We start from the raw sequence: 25583 nt of genomic DNA, 5'->3' as shown, positions 1-25583 counted from the left end.
AAAAAGGTATCCACTCCTCAAGGCATTTCCATCTTGTTGGAAAATTGTTGTAAAATACTTTTATTACAACAAGGCACTTCACTGACACCTGCCAAAGAATATCTGTGATAAATGTAAAGTTTACAATGCTTCACTGTGAGAGGCACTCTTCCATAAGGTTGTTCTACTACAACCTGTACCACTGTATATGGCAGCCTCAGTGGGGAGTGACACAAGCCTTTATTGCCCCTGTGTGGAGCGGACACAAGAAGTGAAGAGATCAGATGAAGTGTTCTGGAGGTAGATCCTACAATATTTTGGAGGCAAAGGGATTGGATAAAGAAGATGGGAAAGAGGATGAGGTAGTGATGACTCATCGGGTTTGTGGATGGCAGGGCCATTTCGCTGAGATGGGCGCGACTGGGAGAAGACCAGGGTCTGTCCGTGGGTTGTGGGTGAGGAGGACAAAGAAATCAAGCAGTAACTGAAATCCAGGTATTTGCCATCTTTCTCTGAATGCTCTGTTTTCAACTAAAAGTTAACCAAACTCTTGTCTTTTCCAAAATACATATCCTTGAAAAACTTACTCACTAGAGTCAAGGACAATAACAAGATCTTTGTCTTTCAGGCTTATATGGATAGAATTGGGTTAAACTCAAATTTTACTAACATTTTCAAGTTCCTCTATGTTTTAGGCAGTCTGCCAAAGACTTTACACACCTTATCTCATTTCCTCTGTTCAGCAATCCATGAGGTAGTTCCTATTTTTATTTTCACTTTGTAGAGAGGTGAGGCTCAGAGAGAGGTCTTATCACTTGATTTGAACATGGTACCACAGTTACAGGTTTGAGTCAGGAGTTGATCCTACTGCCTGAGTCCCTTGTTTTTTTCAGCTTTGTCAGTGTTACGCAGTAGAACTTTCTGCAGTGATGGAAATATTTTATATCTGAACTGTTCATTAGTCATGTGACCTTTAAGAACTTGAAATGTGGTTGGTATGACTGAGGAACTAAAATTTTAATTTATGTAACTACATGTGGCTAATGGCTACTGTATTCGTCAATACTGTGTTTGTCAATAGGCTCTAAGTTGGGGTACACACAGACCAAGGAGGGTACAGAATATGCAGAGTACAGAAAGAAAACATACAGACACACACATACACACGTATGTTTTAAATCATTATTTCTGATATTTTGTGAATATGTTTTTAATGTACCTAACATATTAGGCATATCATAAAAATTAATAAACAGAAACCTCAATTAATATAGAGTCAGGAGACCAGAAGAGGGAGCTCTTAAGCCCTATGACAGTAGCAGAGACCAAAAGGAAGAAAGATTTCCTCTTCTTGCCTGGCAAGAGCTCAGCCAATGAGAGGTTGTCACAACTCTACCAATGAAAAGCCCCTGTACTTGGAACTCTCAATTCCTCCAATGGACTCTTTGTTTACTCTAGCCCTCCGAAGTTCCTTTTCCCCTCATTAAAAGAGTTCTCTCCTTACTGGTGGTGTGTGTGGGGGGGGAGACTTGCAGGTGCCTTGCCATGGTAGCATACCCTGAACTGCAATTATTTTTACTGGAGAAATAACTGGCAATCTATTTGTTTTACATCAACATTATAATAGACATGTGTGTATATACATATATGCACACATATGTTACATATATTATTTTATACATAATTAATTATATATGTATTTAACACTTATATAGCCCTTACCATCTACCAGGCACTATGCTTTACAAATATTAACTCATTTAATCTTCATAATGACACTGTGGGGTAGATACTTTAATTATCCTCATTTTACAAATGAAGAAACTAAGGCAAAATTTGGATGTGGCCAAGGACACAGGTAGCTGGCAGCAAAGCAAAAATTTGAGTAGTCATTTTGGCTTCTAAGTCCATGCCTTTTAGGATAAGCTAAATACGTATACTGGGAGGTGGGAGAGGCCAAACATTTTTACTGATAGGTGGGTGATGAAAAATGTTTGGTGACTATTGCTCCAGACTAGACCTTTGACAACCAGTCAGGCATAGCAATTCCTAATCTCACACTTTAAAGGGATTTTGGAGATGATCAAGTCCATCCTTTCTTCCACTGACAGTTGCTGTTCTGTACGGAGAGGTGGATGAGGCTAAATGAAGTTGGGAGACGATTGAGATGAGAGTCCTGGGGACGTTTGTACTTGTCTACAGAGACAACTATAGCTAACACATGTAAAGATTTCTGTGACGGTGATTTTGTTTTCCTATTAAAAAAAAATCATCCTTGCCAGTTTTGTTCTAGTTACTAATTTTTAAAAAACATTTGTTTGTTTCTGAGATATTGACCAGGGGAAGATGGGAGGCTGCAGACCTGGTGGGGGTAGAATCCCAGACCAAAAGAAGGTTGGTTGGAACCAAGACCTGCTTATGTTCCCTAGGTGGGTGCTGGCGGCTCTAATTCAGGAACAATCAAAGGTAAAAAAAAAAAAAAAAAAAGGTATTATTTCAAAATCTTGAAATAATAGATCAATAGGAAAGAAAATTTACCCAAATCTAATTTCCGCCTATACACTTTTTGCTTGAAGTGAATATGCTGTCCCCTCCCCCCACCATTCCTTGTCTACTTTAGGCATCTTTAATATCTCTCCACGTACCCACCAGCGCGCTTAGCTGTGGTATAAATGAAGAAGGGCAGGTTTAACCTTATATACTATCATTACTGTTTCCAGGTGTGTGAAGTAGGTAGATGAGGCTTGCGGCGTCAGAGAAAAGTTTTGGGAAGACCGGGGTTCTAAGTCCGGGAATAAAGACATCACTTAAAAGGCTGTGCAGAGTACGTGGGGTATGTGTTGCAGCCGCAGCTCCCTGTTTCAAGTGGTAGGGTTTTTAGGGAAAGCAAGTGGAAGATGTGACGGGGAAGGAACGCCGTGCTAAGTGGGAGTAGCAAACAAATGTCTGCCCCGACGCTTTAAGTCCAAAGCTTTTATTTCCCGGCTGCGGGAAGTTCTTGAATTCCCCGCGGAGGCCCGTTCGGTGGCGGGGGGAGAGGGGGCCCAGCTTTCCTTCCATTCTTCCAGCTTCGCTAAGACCTTCTTGGTGAGATGAACAATCCTTTCTAAGGGATTGCCCGCGCGAGGCAACCCAGGTAAGACGTGCCACGTGCACTCAATCAGCTCCAGGACCCACTACCCCACTCGGCGCGGAAGAGCCAACCCCACGCCCCGGCTGCCCAGGTGGGTGTGGCCTCCGCGGTGGCCCCGCCCCCTCGAGCACGTCGCGCGGGGCCGCCCGGGCGGGGCGAGGGAACAGGCAAGAAAGGGCGGAGAGCGAGCGGTGTGGGTGTGCTCGTGCGCGCGCTCGCGCCTGGCGTGTGGGTGGCGGCGCGCCCGTGCGCGCGCAGGGGAGAGGCCAGCTCCGGCGGCCGTTGTGGGTTTCGTCTGGAGGGGCGGGAGGGTCACCTGAGTCCGGATCGCGCCGGCTGCGCGGGGCCGCTGGCTGCACACCCTGGGAGGCTTGGGCGGGGGAGCAAGCAGAGTCTGCGCCCGGCGCCCGGGACGAGGAGGAGTCGGACCTTCTCTGCAGCCGCCTTCTGCGCCCGGCCGGGTAGGTGAAGCCGGGGTTGGTTGTCCGGCGGCCCCTGGCGGGCCGGGAGAGGAGAAGCGAAACTTTCTGGGCGCTTCCCACCGCGGTCCCCGGGCCGTCGGCGGCGCGGGGAGGTGTCGTCGTCTCGGGCGGCGGCGACCGACGCCATGTTGGGGTCTGTGAGAAACGGGGCGCTCCCGGGCCGCTCCCCTCGCGCTGGGGGAGCCGCGCCCGCCCGCCGGGCTTGAGGGCAGCCCGCAGGGCCGCGCCGGTGCTCGTCCAGTCCACGGGGCCGCGGGGAGGGGGCCGGGCGGACGCGCGAAGGGGGCCCCGAGGTCGGGCGAGAAGTGAGGCGTGAGGACTGGGGTCCAGTCGTGGCCACCGGCGTCTTAGGGTGCCAACATCTTTCTATCCAAAAAGTTTGCAGGGTCTGGGCATCAGGGATGTTGTAACTTGAACAACATTTTTATGTGATTTCGGGCAAAAAATGGCACCGCAGAATTTGCTCTGATAGAAGCGCTGGCTCTAACGCCTTACTTATTTGGAGTCTTTTAAAGTCGTATGGTCTTTTGACGAATTTAGTTTTCCTTTAAAATTTTTATTGAAGGCCGAGAGCTTGCTGTTCATGTGTCTTGAATACCCCTGCGCGCTCTTAGTACATTGTAGCAGTAACTTGTGAGTGTGCGGTGGGAATAATGGGTGGTATTAAGGTTACAGATAACCAAGCCCTTCTGTGTAATTCATAGACTCACAAAGTATGTAAGCTGATAAATACCTTCTTTGTTGTGTTTTGGTACGTTACTGAAAAAAATTCAGTAAAGACAGACACGAACGTTCACTGAGAGACTTAAAGGCATGTGTTGTTCGCTTAGGAATAAGGTGAAGTGATCTTGACATTGCGAAGTTTTTTCCTTCACTTTAGTTCCTTAAAGGTGCATGCCTACCTTGTTTTGAGCATTTACATTTTTCTGTACTCTGGTAGCTCATGGGGTCCTGAGGTTAATTCAGTATTAACGAAGGCTTCTATTTTAAATCGTTTCGGGTCCTCACAGCGTTGGAGGTGAATGGTATTAAGTTACTTATTTGGAAAGCACATGTAATCGCCTCAAAAAATAAAACCTGGTGTACTGACCAAGGAAGGCATCAAAAAAGATTCATCTTGAATCACCCTAGTAAATGAATGTTAATTACTAGTTTTAATAAAGGCATCTGAGCTTCCAAATTCTGTTAATTGTACTGAAAGCACTCTTAACCACAAATAAGATAAACCCTTCAACATGTCTTGGAGAATTTCTCTTCTTGAACTGTAGGTAAAAATATAGCTTCTCAGATTTGATTGCTAATTTTCTTAGGGTTTTCTTTTTGTTTTGCTTCATTGTCAGGTAATTGCCATTATACATATTTATTTTTCTGGATGTAAGAGTTACCGAGAATGAGGTGATTTAACCAACTTCACAAATCTAGCAGCCAAGCTGGTATTTAACTGAGGTCTTATGACTGAAGCCTTCTCATTTTTTTTAATAGCATAACTTTGCAGGGTACATAACTCATTCCTGTGGTGCAGTCTGTGTCCACCTTGGTTCCTCTGTCTTAGCTGCTCTTTCTGATTTTAATTTAGTTCCTCAGCATATATATTTCCTAGAGTATTTCCTAGGAAATTTCCTGATTTACAAGGAAATTTTTCCTCTTAAAAATACTCACTTGAGCATATACTCTTTGAAGCTTTTTTGCCCTGTTCTCCTTATCCCACCCCCCCTTTCTCCCCGAGAATAATTCACTTATCTATCCTATTGCATCTCAGTAAATGTAACATTTATCTGTCATGGCACCTCCTTGACGGCAGGCATTACATGAGGTCTAACTTGCCTCTTCATCCCCAGCGTCCCAAGAATATAGAAGATGTTCAGGAAGGGTTTGAATGGATGAATACACATATGTTTCTTGTAAATATACTTCATGAATTTCTTGTTAAATTGTACTTTCCATGGGCATAAGTAGTTAAATCTTCTCTGATTGTTTTTGGGAGGGGGGATTTACCTTGGTAACTCAATTAATTTTGGACTGGGGATACAGAACTTGAATGTTATGAAATTTCCAAGTAGATAATGGACTGAAGTATAATCAACAAAAAAGCAGCAGCTGTGGGTTAACAAAAGGATAATAATCGTACTTTTAAAGTGCAACTGTATTTAGTATTTGCACTGAATGGAAGTAGAGGTAATGCCTGAAAATTTTGAAGGTCATATTTATACATTTAAGCTCTTTGATAGAGCAACTCTCATTTCTCTACCAATTATCGTTTTGCTAGAATTGTCTTAGAATTTTGTTTTAGAATGCCTTGCTTATTGGAAAACATACAACAATTGCTTTTCTATTGATAAGTTTATCTTTGAGAACCAGCTTTGTACCACCAGCTGCATTTTTAATAGCAAGGTGTATGCTGGCTTAATAAAATAGACTTTGTAGATATACTCTCACAGTGCTGTTTTAAGTTGCAAAACTTAAACTAGGTGGCGTTCTGTAATGAAATTACTGTAGAATTTGGGGTTAATTCCCTGCCCCCATAACTTTCTCTCCAATAACTCTGTAAACCACAAACTGTGCTCAGTTTGGGAGGTCCTGGGAGAGAATATAGAAGGCATTCAAGTAGTTGCTGTGAGTGCTAGAGAAAGCAAGTTGTATGTAGGGTGGATTGGAACCAAAGCAAGCCAAACCTGAATTCTAGGTCTGCTCCATTCTAGCTTGTGACTCTTGAACAAGTCACTTCACTTCTTTAAGCTTCACTGGACTCACTTGTGAAATGGACACAGAAGTATTTGCCTAACAGTGTTGTGAAGATTTACTACGATGTTTGTGGAAGTGCTGGTGCAGGATATTCAGTAAGTTAATTAGCAAATGAGCAGAGTGGCAGTTAATTATAGAATTTTAAAAGGGAAGCAACCTTTAGAAATACATACTTCAGTTCTCAACTTTGGTGCACATCAGAATTCCTTGAGGAGCTTCTGAACCCCACCCTTGAGCAAATCAATCACAGTTACTGCGTTTGGAGTCAAAGCATAGGTAGCTTTGCCAGTTTTTTGTTTGTTTCTTTTAATGTGCAGTCAGGGTTGAGAACCATTAATTCAACCTCCCATCTCCTTATTCTCTTCATTTTGTTGTTGAATAAAGTGCAGGGAGAGGTTAAGTGCCAGCCAAATTCCCTTCAGGTTAGAAAGAATGAATTTGCATTAGAGGAAAGTGACGTGCACAGAAGTTAAAATAAGTTACCTTCATTTCAGAACAGAAAGGCCACATTTGCAACTACAGTTCACTAAGCCCGGTGGCAACTGTCTCCACTCTGCATTAACAACCTACATGGATGCCTGTGTTATTTAACCTTATCATCATTTAGACCTCAGGTCTTAATCTGTGACCAGAGGTGATTCAGGGGCCTGTTTTCCATCATAACTATGAACCAGCTTTTTGTTCTCATCGTCACCTGCAGTCCCTCCTATGCTGTTAGTTTTCTCACTTTTTTCCAGTCCTGAACTCTATAGTTCATATACTGTGAATCCACTAGTACCACATAGTCCTCCTCTCCTCGACCTTTGCTGTATATAACTGGTCAGTTCTCAACTTGTAAATATCACCTTTTACTTTTTCTACTTTTGTCCCTGCGTAGCACTCCTGAAAAAAGTCACATCTATGGTGACTGTTAAATATTTGTTTTCCAGCTGCCTGTGTACTAGTTCCTTTCTAATCCTTTCTTATCCCAAAGTTGACTCATTTTCTCTGTTGCCTTTTCACTCTTAGGTTGCTAACCCCAATCTTGAAATGCTTGACTCTTAACAGATGACCTTGCTTCCTTCTATGGCTTTTATGATGTGAATTTTCTGTTTTCTTTTTTCCATCAACTTTTTAAATCCCTTTTTCCTTTCCATTTCCATAAGCGGAACTATCCTTAATTCTTTATACTTGTTTCATTTAAACAGTGGTTGGGGAAAAAAATAAAAAAGATTTTTGTATTCTTTGGTTATATTTTTATTAATTATACCTGTAACTTTGTGTTTATTATATTTTTCTCAACATTCTTTGCATTTTGTTAATTTAAAAACTTTTTTCTTTGTCTATGAGAGAATATGTGTTCAATATAAAATAATTAGGCAATATCAAAATATTTCACCCTAGTACTTAGAGATAACCAGTACTAAATTTTTGGTGGGTGTCTTTCCAGACTTTAAAAAAAAATTTTTTTATATTGCATGTGCTGTTTAAAAGCTTTTTTTAATGAATTGCCATATTTAACAATTTTCCACATTAAATATTAATCTGTGTTCTCCAAAAAGCTATCTAAAAATCCATTATATGGATATGCCCTAATTTGCTTCACTAATGTCCTGTTGTTGAACATTTAGATTGATTCTGACTTTTCAACATTATAGACAAAGTTACAGTGAATGTCTTCATGTGAACAACTTTGTACACTGGTCTAATTATTTTTTGCATATATTCTTGGAAGTAGAATTGTTGTGTAAACTTTTTAAAGTGATTATATTGCCAAAAATGGCATTTAGAAAGGGTATTCCAGTGTATACTTTCAAGAATATGAGTGCTTATTTTTTCCACATCTTAGAGAGGTGAATAATACATCATTTAAATTTTATTTCTTTGATTAGCACTGAGAGCCAACATTTTTCCATTTACTGGTCATTTTCATTTGTTCCTTTGGAAATTGCCATTTGTATCTTACCCATTTTTCTTTTTGGGATATTTTCCTTTTATCTCATTGATTTACAGGAGCCCTTTATATATTAAAAATGTTGACCCTTTGTCATATTGTGCAACTTTTTCTTTAACTTTAAGGCTTTTTTCCTCTTAGTGTTGAAGTTTAAAATTTTTACGTGGTAAAATATTTTCTTTTATGGTATTTGGCTTTTTTTAATGTTATATTTAGCCATTCCTCTCTAGGGCTAGAAATTTAAGTTCTGTCTCTCACTATTAGACTTGATGCCAGAGGGAAAACTTTACAGTACAGCCTCCCTTCCCCGCAACCCCAAGAGTTTGTTTCTCAGGATAAATTTCTGTGATTAAAAATTCCAGGGTCAAAGGGCAGTGCTTTCTGAAATATTACTGTACATTACCTTCAGTCCTTGATTTTTTTCCCCACGTTTCACTGCTTATTGTGACCTTTTGGCACAATGAGGTCATTTAGTCTCTGAGACTTGGGAGACATGTGAAAGCATGTTGAAAAGGTGCTTTATGCTTTCTTGTCTCCCCTTTTCTCTCCTCCTGCTTTCTCAACTAGGCATTCCCCAAAGTTTAGTCCTCTGCCCTCTCCTCTCTTCCACAGCATCAATGATCATCTCTTCACAGATAACTCTGAAATCTCTTTCTGTCCTGGAGCTCCCTGCTCATCTTGGGGTGTCTGTTTGTCTGACAGATGTTTGTCTTGTGTATACCTTGAAGGTGCTTCAAGATAAGTATGCCCCAGACTGATTTCTTCCCCTCCTGAAACAAAACTAGCATCTGATCTACCCAATGGATTATGCTTAAACCTTTGAAGTCGTCTTACACTCACTTTCAAACCCATTCAGTTGGTTCCTAAATCCTTTCTGCCTTACCTCAGTAATCTCTCTTACTTCCATCTTCCCCTTTTTATTTCTGCTGTCAAATTTGTGGCTTAGGCTTTTGTTACCTCTCACTTAGAGACTACTGTAATATGCTCCTGCTTTTTTTGCCTCCAGTTTTGCTTCTTTGGTAGTCTTTCCAGTTCATCCTGTGTTCTGCTTCTGTGGACTTATTAATATTTTCCTATTTCCTATTTTCCTTGGTCTTCCCATTGCCTCTACAATGAAGTCTAAACTGTTGAGTGTGATGCTTACTTTCCTCTGCATTTTGGCTCTTCCCTATCTTGCCAGGTTTCTAGTTTACCACTATACATTCTCCACGTCCTACCTCCTTCAGCCTGGACTCAATTATTTCCTCTCTGGGGAATATATTGTATTTGTACACCATCATCTCCTATCTCTCTCCCTCTCCCCTAAATAGTTTGACCTACTACTTTTGCTCTAAGGCCCAGCTTGAATTTCTAGACATTTAAGAGTTGTTCCTAAATATTCCCCCTGGTCAAAATTAACCTCCCAACTACACTCTTTGGTCTAAGGTTTCATCACTCTTTTTATTTTTTTTAGTTAAAAAAAATTTTATGTTTTTGGTTTGTTTCTCCTCTGCTCCTTTAGATTTTGAGTGCACAGATTGAGGTAATCATATTCCTTAGTTCATAGCATACTATATGAGTACCAAACACTTTCTTGTTTTGTTTTGTGTTTCCTTCCTTATCAGTTACTTCCATTATCCTCTTTCCTATAGAAACACACCCTAATGTATAATACATGAATTATATATACTTGTGTGTATAAACTTGGGTATATGGCTGTCCTCCTTCACAAAGATTGTTAGTTTTGAGTACTTCTATCTTTGTATGGAGTAAGTAATCAGTAAATGTTTGCTACGTGAAATTCATTGAAAATTATTGATTTTACTAGCTTCCATATTGCTTAGACTAAAAACCCAGGGATTTAATTTCAATTTTACTCTTCCACATCTAGTTTAGTTATGGCAATCCTGAACATTACTGATTCTTTCTTTTCCTGTTGCAAACTTCAGACTCTCATCAACTTTCCCTTTTACTTTTGCAATAATTTTTCAGCTGGGTCCTTTCAGTCTCTCCCTCCTGAAATCTTTCACTGTTTCCACAGTTATCTTAGAAGAATCCAGATCAAATCAGGCCACTCCTTTCCAGAGCTTCAAAAAGAACTCTCAGGAACCAAGAAGATCTCTTGTCTTATTTTTTTCTCCCGTTTTTCTACTAAATATCTCTTCTCCAGCCTCTTCTGCAGCTGTACATGTAACTTTTTAAAAACACATTTTTACTTGCAGAGCTTTATGCCTTTACGTATCATGTTTTTGCCTCTTGAAGTTCACAACCTGTTTTCAGTGTATTTTTCAGAACCTGTTTCAAGTGTTCAGCTGCTGCGTTCTTCCTTACCGCTTTAACGTTTTTATTATAGTATTTATTTCATTGTGCTTTTTATTAAAACCTTGTGGGAACATGTCTTAATTCCCAGTGTCTGGTTCATTTTTGTTTTCCCTTTAACACAAAGCATAAAGTCTTGAACGTAGTGAGTAGATTGTAACTGCTTTGAAAAATACTAAAGAAAATTTGTTAGGGATGTGATGGGTACCAGCTTTATTTTTCAAATATTATACAATGATTTAACAGCTGTCAGCACTGTACAGCTGCCCCTGTACAAATACTTTTTGAAATGATGAAGTTTTTTATCTGAATATTGTTGATGTTGAAAATACGCATACACCATCATTTTTTATTTGCTAACTAAACAGCTGTGCTTTTCAGTAAGAGAAGAAGTCATTTTTATATATTATCTTGAGATTGAGATTTTAAAAACAGGATCTGCTATGCTCAATACTTAGAATTCACAGTTAGATACTATAGTTAAATAGACGAGAACATTTGCTTGTAAATTTAAAATCTGTGGGCCTAGTGAAGGGTGTGGTTCCTGTTTTGTGTGAAAATTAGTACTATGGATGTCAAAAATGAAGTCTTTGATTTTCATAAAACTCAAGGTCAAGAAGCTGCTGCTACTTTTAACTGCTCAGTGCACAGTGATGGCATGTATATGCAAGCAATTTTGTAGGTGCTGTTGGGAATACGAAGTTGTAGGAAATGATCTTCTTTTTTTCAGGAACCTCCAAATCTGTTGGGAATAAGCAGGTATACAAGTTTTTATAGAACATAATAGAGGGCTTCCCTGGTGGCACAGTGGTTAAGAATCCGCCTGCCAATGCAGGGGACACAGGTTCGAGCCGTGGTCTGGGAAGATCCCACATGCCGCAGAGCAACTAAGCCCGTGTGCCACAGCTACTGAGCCTGCACTCTAGAGCCCACGAGCCACAACTACTGAAGCCTGCGTGCCACAACTACTGAAGCCCACGCGCCTAGAGCCTGTGCTCCACAGCAAGAGAAGCCACCGCAATGAGAAGGCTGTGCACCACAACGAAGGGTAGCCTCCAACTAGAAAAAGCCCATGTGCAGCAACGAAGACCCAACGCAGCCAAAAAAACCAAAACCAAACAAAAAACAATGTAATAGAATATAAGTGCCATAAATGGTACAGGTAAAATGGTATGATGATTTAAAGGTAAACAATATGTGCCTATGAGGTTACTGAACTGACTGGTAAGATTTCAGAACAGCAAGTGGGGAAGGACATACTGAGCTCAGGTAGAGGAGAGGAAGCTCAGAGCATAACCTGGGAATAGCTAGTAGTCTGGTTTGACTATAACAAAGAGAACATACAGAAAGAGGTAAAACTGAAAAGATAGACTGGGTAGGCTGGGGCTTGACTGAAGGGCTTTGAATACCAGGTTAAGGATTTTGGAATTAATTCCGTTGGCCAGGGAACCTTTGGTTGTTAATAGAGAGTTCCCTGAGCATAGCTGTAGTTAAAGAATATTAATCTTGCCTTGTGTGGCATGGTTTAAATGCTGAAGACTAGAGGACTTGTTTCAAGCTTGAGGTTCGTATTCTTTCTCTTTCTAAAGACCTTTTTTTAAAACTCCCAATGTGACTGTTCTGGTTTTCTAAATTAATTTTTAAAAATCTTGGGCTTCCCCGGTGGCTCAGTGGTTGAGAGTCCGCCTGCCGATGCAGGGGACACGGATTCGTGCCCCGGTCTGGGGAAGATCCCACATGCCGCGGAGCTGCTGGGCCCGTGAGCCATGGCCGCTGAGCCTGCGCGTCCGGAGCCTGTGCTCCGCAACGGGAGAGGCCACAACAGTGAAAGGCCCGCGTACAGGGAAAAAAAAAAAAAAAAACACTTCAACTGTGGCTTAGTCATTCTTTGTATACCATGGTGAGTTTCTCTATCAAGCCTAACCTATGTGAAACTGCGTTTACTAACACCCTAAATTAGTCATTACTTTACTTTTCACTTCCTTTTAGTGTTTGAAGAATTATTTTCAGCATATGTTCTACTTATTACCGTGTGTTTTAAGATTTTTGTGTCATCAGTGGCTTTCTCCAAATACCTAATAAGGTCCACATGAGTGAAATATTTCTGGAATATTTATTTCTGAAGGTAGCAAAGTATAATGGAAAGAACATGCATTTTTTACAAAACTGGCTGTGCGACTGGGAAAATTCCTTAACTAGTCCATGACTCAATTTAGTCTTTTGTAAAATGGATATGATTATCCATTTTAACAAAATTGAGATTATTAAATGAAATAGAAAAATGTGGACGTGCCTAGCACGTGTAGGTGTTGAGTAAATGCTTTTTCTTTTTCCTTTCTTGGTTAAGCCTGTAGTATAGTGCATTTGGGTCTACTTTAAAGTAATAGGCAAATTTAGTGCCTACAAGAGATATAAAACAAATTACTATGGCTCTCTGTAAATGTGATTCAAAGTTTAGAAGTTTCAGTTCTTATCAATCCACCTTTATGAGTTTAAAATTAATATAAAAGATTGTTCCTTTCTTTTTTCTTATCTAAGAAATGAATGTTTCCTTGATCACTACTGATTTCTGCAGTACATATTGTATAATTGGTTTGCCACAGTGGCAGAAATGCTAGTGGAAAGGGGAGGGAAAAACTGTCTATTCTTATTGATAGAATATTTAAATTTTCTAAAATTCCAAATTTAATTTGCTAAATGTTCAAGTATTTCTTCTTTGTGTTATTCTTCTAGTATTTTATTGAAAGTCTTTAGAATTTCCTAGAATTTCCTGATTATTATTATGCTTACTAAATTATAGAACTTTTGAAAGTAAAAACTGCTCTGTCCTTTGCATATGGTAGGTGCTTAGAATAATTGTTCATTTGACTTAGGTGCATTGGGAGAGAGGGGTAGTTTGTTCTAATACCTACACATTTGCCCAGGGAGGATGTACCTCTGATAGTTTCTTGCTGCTTTAAAAAAAAATCTCTTCTTTCCCCACTTTCCTGTTTGTCTCTCCTTTTCCTTTTACAGTTTCTAGTCTTAATTCAGCAGTAACACAGATTTTAAAAAATCAATTGATATTAAGACATAGTCAAAAGTTTGATTAAAAATTAATTTTTAGTCTTAGTAAACCAGAACTATGGCCCATCTACTATCAGAGTTCATTATTTTAAAGACAAGAAAGGGCTTTGCAGATTATTTTATTCAAGGTGGTAACTGGTGTGTGTGTGTGTGTGTGTGTGTGTGTGTGTGTGTGTGTGTAGAGCAGTTAGGTAGCTTGTATGAAATTTCTTATTTTAAAGACAAGAAAGGGCCTTGCAGATTATTTTATTCAAGGTGGTAGCTGGTGGGTGTGTGGGTGTGTGTGTGTAGAGCAGTTAGGTAGCTTGTATGAAATCTCTTATTTAGTGCCAGAGCTGAGATTAGATAGAATCCAGGTCTTTTGGTTCATAGTTTATTGTTTTTTCCATTATAATGCAGAGTTGAATACTGAAGCTCACTGATATCAGATGTCTTGGGTACGTGTAAGAAATTAATTAGGTGATTTTTTTGTTTTAAACTCACCTGCAGGGATGAGATAGAAGTATTGGTTTTCAGTAAGAAGAACTGGGCCATAGTATTCTGTGACAGTTGGGCTCTCTTCTCAATTGTAAATAGCATTCTGACTCTTTTTAAAAAAGAGTTTTTGCCTCTTCTAGTATTACATTTTTAACAGGTGGTAGACACTCCATTGAAGAACATATTAACTTTAGAAACAAGATGTTACCAAAAGACTAGTGTGGAACTTGGACGATGCAAATGTAGTTCTTGTCTACAGTTGTGAAGGAGATAACTTGAAACTTGGATGGTTTAATTTTTAAAAATTGGCATATAAAGCTGTCTTTATAAAAGTTAAGAGTGTTTCTTTGTTTTGTTTTTGGTATGCTTTTCCTGTGGTTCTTACATTTTCAACTATGAATTAAGGCTGCCAGACACCATTTGTTGGAAAAGAAGACAGGAAATCAGTTGGAAAACTGTTGCATGTGTAGAGTTCTCTGAAGGAAATCAGTTGGAAAACTGTTGCATGTGTAGAGTTCTCTGAAGTGGCTGGATGTGGGATGAAACTAACAGATATATTAGTAGTTTTCTTATCAGTAGTAGTAATGAATTAGAAAATATAATGTGGAAAAGAGACTAGATTCAAAATATCAACAAAAGATAGGAGATACTTGAATTTAAGTAATGTAACAATCTTGTGAGAAGAAATGTACAAAATTACTGGGCCATTAAACAAGATTTGAAACCTTGGGAAGAGATAGTATCAACCTGCTAGGAACACTACAAGTGTAATATGAATTCACCAAAATTTCAGTGGATTTGGTCTCTATTTTTTTCACTTATTTATTGTAATTGGAAATGGTTCTAAACCTTAGCTGCACAGTGGAATTACCTGAGGAACTTTAAAGTGTCCCAGTACCCAGGCCAGACCAGTAAAATCAGAACATCCTGGAGGGAGGGATCTAGATATCAGTATTTCTTAACCTTTAATATCTATCATCACAACCTATTGGTCTCAGTTTTGTATTTTGAGTTTCTATTGATATTTTAAGCAGTTCTAATTATTTGTAGTGATTGATATTTTGTTATTATTTCTTAGAGATTTTCAAAACAAAAAGGAAATTTATGTATTAAAAAACATAGCTTGTTATTACCATATGGGTTCATTGGACATGTGTAAATCTAAGATATATTATAGGATTTTAGTGAGTGATCTTGTTTTTCCTATATCTTGAAGCATTTTACTATTTTATTTTCTTAGGAATTATTTAACCAAAAAGAAGAAAATAGAAGTGATGTAATTGCCTGGAAGGATGATGCAGTGATAAAATAAATCACCACTATTGCACCATTTTTCAGTTTTATTATTACATTAACCAAAGTATTGCATCATCTTTCAAAAAGATACGAAAGCAGTTTGGAGATATCCTTAGTCTTTTTATTTTAAGCTTTCATTTAGCATATTTGAGAATTTAGATTTTTTTCATTTTTCATCTAATGACAAAGAAAAAAATGAGCAAAGCTAGACATTTCAGAACTATTAGACAAGTCACAGGGTGAGTGCAAAGAAACAGCAACACTTAAACTAATAATGATGGTGAAACATTATAAGTGAAATCTCAGACAATGAGCCTTCAGTTGATGATTTTCTAGATGAGTTTTCTCAAACTCAGAATTAATTAGTAAACAATATTCCTAAAAACAGAAATGGAAATATAAATTCATGCATGACAACTTATGAGCAGTTAGTTGCATTTAAAGGATACTATTGTATCTACATACCTTCAGTAACAGGAATGTAGAATAAGAAATTTGCTGTGTTTCAGTTTTTATAAAGATTGTTCTTAAAGTTATTGTTTTTTACTATTCGTTTTATTCTTGTTTCTGTAAATTAGTTATAAAATGGCTTAAAATATTAAAAGTAAATAAAAAGGGTATTTTGGACTCAGAGAGTAAATTGGGATGGCTATTTTTTTATGGTATACTAAAGGTTAAGAGTTTCCCTGTGGTTCCAGGCAACTAAGGTTGGGAAACACTGTTCTAAGTAGATGTCATCTGGACAAATAAGCAGAAGAGATTAGGTAAAACATTTAAAAGGTTAAGTAATAGGAAATAGTCTAGTTTTACCAGGTGCATGGTACTGACAAAAGAATTATAAAACAGGTTAATGGATTAGACCAGACAGCCCAGAAGCAGTGTTATAATACTATATAAAAATTTAATATAATAGAGTGTCATAAAGCAGATTAGATTATTAATACCAGTAAATAATAGCTACCACATGTTGACTACTTGCTGAACATTTTGTATGCATTATCTCATTTAATCCTCCCCCGATATAGCTGCTATTATTATTTCCATTTATAAGTGAGGAAATCTGAGGTCACACAGTATTTGGTGATTCTGGAGCAGTTAGCTCCTTTAGAATGCAAATATTTGAAAAGGAAAAAGGGTTTTTACCTATGACAGAATAAATTTCAGGTGGATAAAAGAATTAAATGTAAAACCTAAACCATAGAGAATAATAAATAGGTGCATCCGATATCTGGATAAGGGAAACTTAGGAGTCAGTCATTGGGAAAAAAATTACAAAGGAAAATATCTGTAAGTGTAACTACTTAAGAAATAAAACTCCTTTTGTGTCAAACACCATAAACAAAATTACAGCTTAATATACTAGGAAAAGCAATGAAATAACTGGGTTAATAGACTTTATGTGTAATATACTCATATAGATTAATAACCTAAATATATGAGTGTAGAAATACAAGTTACTAAACACATTAGAAAGTAGCTGGTCTCACGAGGTAGCTATGAAATAAAATATTCAGTTAAATTGAAAGTACTGTTCTTTCCTGTTTTACGACCTTTGTCCATAGTATTAGTTCCTTTGCAAGGCTGACTCCTCATCCTTTAAGACCCAGTGTGTAGCACCACCTCAGTGAAGTCTTTTTGAACTACTCAGTAAATGAGTTTTTCCCTATATCTTGGCACACTGCTGATTTCCTTCATTGCACTTCACCTTTTGGAATCACCTATTGGTTTACTTACTTACTGTCTTTCTCCTCCACTATACTCTGAGCTCTAAGAGGAAAAGGATAATGTCTGGCGTTTAGAAAGTGTTCAATAAAGTTATTGAATAAATAAACATAATGAATAAAAGAGAAGTAAAAAATGAATAAAAATGAGATACCATTTAAAAAAATCTACTCTATTTGCTGAAATTTTTAAAGGAAAATACTCTGTGTGAAACAAGGTAGGATGGATATAGTCATTGTGCTGCTTGGTAAATTGGTGTTACCTTTCAGAATGGAAATTTTGAAAAAGGTAGCAAGAGCTTTAAACATTAGTGCCTTTTGACCCAGTAATTTTGCTTCTTGGAATCTATCCTAAAGAAGTCATCTCTGCCAGAAGATGGGGAAGCATTCTTCCTAGCTCTTACTGTATTCACTGATATTCCTTCCTAAGAAAAGTAGACAGAAGTCCAGTTGGGCCACATTTTATAGTTGTCTTCTGCTTCTTTTCATGCAGATATGCCAGGGACTCACTCCTTGGCTAGCCCCAGTATTCTTGTATTCTAATACTCTCACAGAAGTCTTTGAGAGTTCTTACTGCTTGGGGCACCTCACTGTACAGGTGGTAGATTTGGATTTGGACTTTGGAGGAAAGTAAAGGGTCCTGTTTAGGCCCTGGGCTAAAGGGTAATGCCTTAAATCCAGTTTATTAAGAGCCTTGCTTTGGGATGTCTGGAAGTAATCCAGCTAATGGTGGTACTTTGATTTCATTTTTGATTAATCTCCCTTCTCTCAGCCCCTCCCTTTTGTGCCCCCACCATCTCTTTCTCGTGTGTGTGTGTGTGGGGGGCATTTGTGTATTCCTGGGGTTTCAAAATCAGTGCTTCCTTTCTTTATCTTGTGAGACACATACTGAAAACATTTTAGGACCAGCAGGGATAATGGAAAGATTGCTTAAGGCCAAAGGCCTTAAGTTCTTTGTGCTCACTGATGTTCAAATATAGGTCACAATCCATTGCTGAAGTCAAGTGGGCTGCAACTATCATTAAAATAAATGAAGATGCTAGAATACATCATTCGTAGAATTGTATATTGTTTGTAACATTGCAGTATGAAATATATTTCTTATCAGCGTCACTGTCAAACTTTGAAAGCTATTTGCTCCAGCCAAATACCAGTTAATGCCCCAAACTTGGGCTTCCCTGGTGGCGCAGTGGTTGAGAGTCCGCCTGCCGATGCAGGGGACACGGGTTCGTGCCCCGGTGCGGGCTGGGCCCATGATCCATGGCCACTGAGCCTGCGCATCTGGAGCCTGTGCTCCGCAACGGGAGAGGCCACAGCAGTGAGAGGCCCGCATACCACACACACACACACACACACACACAAAAAATGCCCCACACTTCACTTTTGTTGCATCATATTTAAACAGGGCGAAAGATTTATGAACAGGGATTCAGGCTTAATGTATTGCAGAATTTGAACAGTGAAACATTATCAGAAGACTGGCTAAATAAATCATGATGACTTATCCTTTCAGGTTATTTGCTCAAGTTAGCATTCTTTTATCTTCAGTATTTTTAAGGTTTGCAGTGAAGGTCCAGAGGTTAGCAATAGCTTTCTTAGTTCTTATATATAGAGTTAGTGGAGCCTTAAGGAATAATCAGTGTGCCATAATACACTGGTAACAGCACGGAGGAATCAGCTTTGAGCCTCAGTTCTGTGACAGCCTTGGGCATGGTACTTAACTCCTTTATGTCAGTTTGCTCATCTATAAACTGGAGCTAAGAGTGCATTATCTATCATAAGGTTGCCCTGGGTAGGAAATACAGTAATACATGTGAAGTGCTCAGCTCTTGCTTGGGCTCCCAGTGAGTAGAGTTAATTCCAGGCTGTTCTGCCTGAATCTCTCTATTTGTGCCTTAGTTTCTCCTTCAGCTCACATTTCAGCTAATATTACTAGATGATTCTTTGGGAGATAAAAACTTCACAGCAGTTTGAGACAGTTAAAGTCAGAAGATAATAAATGTGAAAAGCACTGCACAAATTTGTGGTGGTATTAATTCCAGTAGTAGCAATAATAGGAAACCTGTTTGCATTGCAAATGAGCTGATTAATAAATGTATAATGAGTAGAATCAGTAGTTGATTCAGGTGGGAATAAATAGATACTTTCAGTTTTCCACAGGTGCCAACGTATTTCTTGCCTTAGGACCTTTGTAGTTTTTCCTTTTGTCTGGAATATTCTCCCTCATCCTCATCCCTCATGTATGCATATATCTGGTTCTGCCCTATCAGCTGAAAAGATACCACTTTAGATACCCTGGCCATCCAGTCTGAGTAGACTGAGTAGTCCCAGTGGATTTTTTAAAAAATCACTTTAAAAACTTACAATGTTAATTATTACTTGGGTCTCGATTGTTTTCTGTTTGCCTCCCCCCCAACTAGGATGTAAGCCTTAAAGAGCAGGGACCTTGCCTGTGTTGTTTATTATTTTGTCCTGTACCCAGATCAGTGCCTAACAAACACTTGTTGAATGTTTGACTATCATGTAAAGTATGAAAAGTTATCCATAATTTTACTTCCCAGAGATAAATAACCATTCTTGATATTATGGTATATAGTTTTCTAATTTTACATACTAGTGTCTAATATTATGCTCTTATACCATATTTCGTTGAGTCTAAAGATGAACATGTTTTACTGTATTTTATGTCTCTAAAATTGGGATGTCATATAATCAAGAGTTTGCCATGATTTAATTGGCAGCATTTTTCTTTCTCAGCAGCACATAAAATGAGGCTGTGTCTTAAAATCAATAGCATCTTAGATTTGATGAAATTTGGTATGTATTTGAAACAAAAATGAGATCATTAGGTTCAACTCTCCCCACCTAGATATCAATATTTTGAGCATTTTCCTATATCACTGTATTTAGATCTATCATATTCTTAACAGATATCTAGCATATTATTAAGGGTGTATCGTAAATTGTTCAACCAGTTCCTCTTGATGAACAGTTGGAGCTTTTCCAGTGTTTTTTTCTGTTACAGACAGTGCTGTGTTGAATATACTTGTACATATCTTTTGAGTGCCTGGATCAGTGGGTACACATATTTTCTGTAGTGTATGAGGGTACCTGTTTCCCTATATCCTCAGTATTACTGCATCTTAAGAAATTATTAAAATTTTTGTTAATCTGATGAATGAAAACATATCCTAATGTTTTATTCATTTATTTATGAATGAGGTTGAGCCTCTTTTCATGTTTACTTTTTAAATTTTCTCTTCTGTGATGCACTTGTGCATAGGGCAGTAGACTTTTAATTGGCTGGCAGATTTGCCCTAATTAGAAAGAGAGGCCATCACACTTCGGAGCCATGTGTTGTCATATTAATTTTTGGGAACAACTTTCAGGGCAGAGTCCATCCTTGTGGAAGGCAAGAGGGCTTTATAAGGACCCAGGATTAGGGGAGAGACAGAATTCAGGAATAATCAGAATTGTTGTATCCTTTATAATGGAGGCCAAGAAGGGTTACAGTCTCATCAGTTTGTGAGCTGAATACTGGAACTTAAACTATGCTCTTACTCTTTAAATGCTCCTCTCCTTTCTGGTATGATTTGGTTATAGCATGGTATTGTTGGGTTAGTGGTCTGAAATAGGCACAACTCTGGGACTTGAGTGAAGTCAATATTGGATCTAGAGATTAAATCTTTGATCATTTAAGACTAGATTAATGTGGGTTTTTTGCACATTGCCAAGATGTTCTTGTCAGCCTTTTTGAGCACTTTTACTATGCCAGACACTGTGTGTTTCAAAGATAGATATCAGATGGTCTCTGCCTTTTAGGTTCCATTGCAGCCTATGGAGAAGACAGATTTCAATCCTTCGGTAAGAGTGAGTCCAGAAGGTACAGGGAATATGAAGAGCACAGAGGAAGGTGTTTAGCCTAACAGAGTTTAAGGAAGGCTTCTTGGAGTAGGTGTGATAAACTAAACTGAGTCTTGAAGGATGATAAGAGTTAGCTGAGGGTAGTAGATAGTAAAGGATACAAGAGCATGAGAGAAGATACGTATGATTGAAATGGACTACAAGTGGTAGGGTTTTCTTAGAACGTAACATTGGAGGTAAAGAGTGACTATGATGAGTCTGGGAAGATAAGCAAGAACCAGATAATGAAGGGCCTTAAATGCCATGTTAAAGATTCTGCATTTTCTAGGTTAAGGGGAATAATCTTGAGTAATGATGTGGTCAGATTTGCATTTGAGAGATCACTGCCTGAAGATTGATTTAAGGGGCAAGACCTAAGGCAGTAAGGTGTGTTGGGAAACGATTCTGGTAATCCAGGTGAGAGGATTGAGGCTTTAGCTCAATGGTAATAGAGCCTACTGGAAAAATCATAGTTGTTTCTCTTACATAATATTTGGCCTTCTTGTTCAGAATCCCTCTGAGATTAAATTTCATGTAGCTGATGGCTTATATTCATTTTCTAATTATTTGTTGTTTTATGTCTGTAAGAAGTTTATACTTTTATAAATACCTGCTAATGATACTATGTGGAGATGGTTAATAAATGTTTTTGATGATTATAAAAATTGGGAGATGTTAGCTCTTTTGGTATACTTAGTGATTATCTTAGAGGGAAACAATTGGGGAATTTTGCCTTTGGGTAGAAGTAATGATTTGTTAGATTAAATTTAGATTGTATAATTTTTTTTAACTTATATGAATTTATAATTTCTGTGTGCTGATTTCTCTCTCTCTCTTTTTTAAGGCTATTAGCAAAAGATGGTGGATCGCTTGGCAAACAGTGAAGCAAATACTAGACGTATAAATATAGTAGAAAACTGTTTTGGAGCAGCTGGCCAACCCTTAACTATACCTGGACGGGTTCTTATTGGAGAAGGAGTATTGACTAAGTTGTGCAGAAAAAAGCCTAAAGCAAGGCAGTTTTTCTTATTTAATGATATTCTTGTATATGGCAATATTGTCATCCAGAAGAAAAAATATAACAAACAACACATTATTCCCCTGGAAAATGTCACAATTGATTCTATCAAGGATGAGGGAGACTTGAGGAATGGATGGCTGATCAAGACACCAACTAAATCGTTTGCAGTTTATGCTGCCACTGCCACTGAGAAATCAGAATGGATGAATCACATAAATAAATGTGTTACTGATTTGCTCTCCAAAAGTGGGAAGACACCCAGTAATGAACATGCTGCTGTCTGGGTTCCTGACTCTGAGGCAACTGTATGTATGCGTTGTCAGAAAGCAAAATTCACACCTGTTAATCGTCGTCACCACTGCCGCAAATGTGGTTTTGTTGTCTGTGGGCCCTGCTCTGAAAAGAGATTTCTTCTTCCCAGCCAGTCCTCTAAGCCTGTGAGGATTTGTGACTTCTGCTATGACCTGCTTTCTGCTGGGGACATGGCCACGTGCCAGCCTACTAGATCGGACTCTTACAGTCAGTCATTGAAGTCTACTTTAAATGATGTGTCTGACGACGATGACGATGATGATAGCAGTGACTAGAGGCGTATTTTGAAATATTTAATCAGATGTGACTATCTGAGAAATCAGCTCTGGGGGGAATGTAAAATCCTGAGCTTTCTGTCAGTTTTGCTCTAGCCATGAATTTGCCTGAGAAACTTATAACCTATGTGCCTCAATATATTCTATAGAAAATAGGTCCTGTTACCATCCCCCAGCCCCAACTGCTGCTGCCACTCTCTCACCTCCCCCAGCTCCCTATTCTTCTACAGGGATAGACTGTTGCGAATATATCAGATAAAGTTTTGGTTTCTTACTCTTGTTTTAATTCTAGACTATTTTCTTGAATGGTTGGGAAACGATGTTTATTTAACATGTACTACACTGTTCTTTATTATATGTTCTGTTATATGGAAAAACTAAAAGCAAAGAATGATGGAAAAAGGAGTGTGATGTGGTCAGTTAATAATGTTATTAGCTTTTTTCTAACCATCCTATCTAAAGGTTAAGACACCAGTAACAGAAATACATGCTTTGGAAATACTCTGTTTGGCTTTTTCATATACCAGGTGGTGCCTTATCATAATAGCACTGTTGCATGTAATAAGCCCCTACCGTCTCACTTTTTAGTTTGTTTTAAAAATACACTGGTGCTCTTTGAGGTGTAAAATGAATGTTATAAATGGGTGTAATTAGAAAATACTTCTCATTTGACAGCTACAAATAACTAAATTTAGAGGTTCTTTATTCTATATGAATATTTTTCCATAAAATAGTTGTGATTATTGTATATTTTTACTTTTTGTAGGTATCAAATTATAATTGTCATTCTGGGGAATTTGGTTTGAAATTTATCAAATACAAATTGTCATTGCATTATTGCTACTTTTAGTAAGACATATTTTTAGGTATAAATTCATCTGCTTTAACATTGTTTCTAGAATGAAAAATCTTATACAACTTCTTGAAATGAAACAATCTCTTAAAAAAAACCTCATGCTAGAGCACAGATCTACTTAGGTTGAAGATTTGGAAGATATAATGTATGAGAATGGTCAAGAGAGACCAGTTAAGTTTGACTAGACTTCATATCTGTGGAAGTATTTTCTCTTTCAGTGTGAAACTATCTTGAATTTACAAATATAGTGTTATATTTTATAAAGTTTTGTAAAGTCCCAAACAATATTTCTATTTTTGTAAAACAGTTGTATGTTTAATCTGTTTCTGAAATCATTTTGCAATCTATGGAAATAGAGTAGCAATTGATCTTTCTAAATTGTGAACTTTATTGAGGCAGTCTAGATTGCTTTTAAGAAGAGGTAATTTTTCACTCTTTGCTTTTGAGGCAGCCATTAGGTTGAAAGTATATTTATCATATAAAACTTGATGCATTTTGCACTACTCTCTCCATTTGTATGCTGCAAATAACTGTAGTCTTTCAAATATGAAAAATCAGCCTGAAGTTTGTTTTAAATTCTAAATTCTTTTGTTTTAAAATCTTTAAATCTGGATATATTGCAAATGTCATGAGAGGTTTGATTTAATAACTTGTGATGGAGGATTCTTTGGTTTGGTTAAGGCACTAACTTTACTTTTAAATTGTGAAAGCACCTGAGATATATAGATCTCCCTGTAGGAAATGTGAAAGAAAGGCACAACACGTTTTTTTTTGTTTTGTTTTAATATCATATGGACTTTTGTTTCTAAGCAATATTTACATACAATCAATAAAATATCCAAAAAGGACCGTGAAATCTGAGAAGTGCTAATGGAGACTTGCTCATACATAGGAACCTAGCAAATTCAGGAACCAAGGGGAAACGTTCTGAGATAACATTTATGTTGTCAACCTCTATTGACTCTGTTTTTACAATAAAAAATATTTTACAACTTACCTTCTGTGCACATTGTGACTTGAAGATTTTTTACCCCTTGCTAAGGTTAATGGAGATGTTATGCGTATTTTACCTCATTTCAGCAGCTGTGAGTGCCTTCTATGTGCCAGGCATTGTTCTAGGCACTAGGAGTAGAGCAGTGAACAGAAACTGCCTCCTTTTCATAGAGTTTACCTGCAAATAGAGTCCAAGCTGTGTTTTCTTCCAGAATTTTTTTTCCGTAATTTTTAAAGCTTTTATAAATCTTATATATAAACCTGAAATGATTTTGGTGCCAGTTTCTCATGCTGTTCTCTTGAATGAAATTTACTTGGACTGTACTGGATCCCCAGTACATTAACCAAATTGATAACTATTGGCATAAAGGAAGCAAAACTTTGTAGATGCCAAGGAAAAATATTAAATTGAATACATACACCTTAACACAGGAATTCATGCCTTTGGGTCAAGTGCATACAATGGCCAGTTTTATATAAAGTCATTTGTTTATATATCTTTGTCACTTTTATGCTGAAATTGTTTTCTTTTTTTGGCCGCACTGCATGCAGCATGTGAGATCTTAGTTCCCCAACCAGGGATCGAACCTGTGCCCCCTGCAGTGGAAGCACAGAGCCTTAACCACTGTACTGGGAAGTCCCTGAAATTCTTATAAATGGGTAGTATTGAATTGTATACCTCTGATATTTTAAACATTCAAAAATGTACTTGAGCTGTAATCTTTCTCTTGGATGTGCTAACTTGTTCTCAAATACATGTTGTAGCTTTATACAGTGTAGTAGCAGTTATCTACAAATCCACATGATTGCTATACATTTTAGAAGATAAAATTGAATAGTAAAGTCTAGGATGAAAATACATGAAACTTTATTGATAGTAACTTTAAAGTTTTAATTTAAAAGCTAAATTATTTTCAGTTCATTCAACATTTATTAAGTATCTGTTATGTTAGGCTCCATAATATTGGTGTTGGTTGTTTTAAACTTTTTAAGGGTCATTTCTATAAAGGTTATTATCAATGGCATTCTCTTAAAGTAAATTTCTTAAAAATTACTTTGTATTTGGCATCTGAAGTAATTGAAAAATTTTTTTGCA

The 25583-nt window shown here is 37.8% G+C and overlaps 1 protein-coding gene across 4 annotated transcripts; it reads left to right on the top strand.

The window, feature by feature from the left end:
* The first annotated feature begins 3460 nt into the window (after nucleotides 1-3460).
* Nucleotides 3461-24490, top strand: PLEKHF2 (pleckstrin homology and FYVE domain containing 2). Of its 4 annotated transcripts, XM_089898884.1 has the most exons (3): nucleotides 3486-3573; nucleotides 11298-12467; nucleotides 21875-24490. In XM_089898884.1, exon 3 carries the CDS (start codon nucleotides 21889-21891, stop codon nucleotides 22636-22638), a length of 750 nt encoding a protein of 249 aa, XP_089755010.1. In that variant the 5' UTR covers nucleotides 3486-3573; nucleotides 11298-12467; nucleotides 21875-21888; the 3' UTR covers nucleotides 22639-24490. The 4 variants fall into 4 exon arrangements, with proteins under 4 accessions (XP_022440467.1, XP_089755010.1, XP_089755011.1 ...); XM_022584759.3 differs by lacking the exon at nucleotides 11298-12467 and having other exon boundaries at nucleotides 3461-3573; XM_089898885.1 differs by lacking the exons at nucleotides 3486-3573; nucleotides 11298-12467 and adding an exon at nucleotides 3734-6431.
* The last annotated feature ends 1093 nt before the right edge of the window (nucleotides 24491-25583 follow it).

The sequence above is a fragment of the Delphinapterus leucas genome, chromosome 17 (genome assembly GCF_059928025.1).
Source record: "Delphinapterus leucas isolate spDelLeu-1000000601 "Yukka" chromosome 17, BTC_Dleu_Yukka2, whole genome shotgun sequence".
Taxonomy (NCBI): Eukaryota; Metazoa; Chordata; class Mammalia; order Artiodactyla; family Monodontidae; genus Delphinapterus; species Delphinapterus leucas.
This window is presented reverse-complemented; position numbering and strand designations above follow the sequence as displayed.

Bases quoted from the DNA above. Each gene is read 5' to 3' on its own strand.
- PLEKHF2 (XM_022584759.3), top strand. From the start codon at position 21,889: ATGGTGGATCGCTTGGCAAACAGTGAAGCAAATACTAGACGTATAAAT.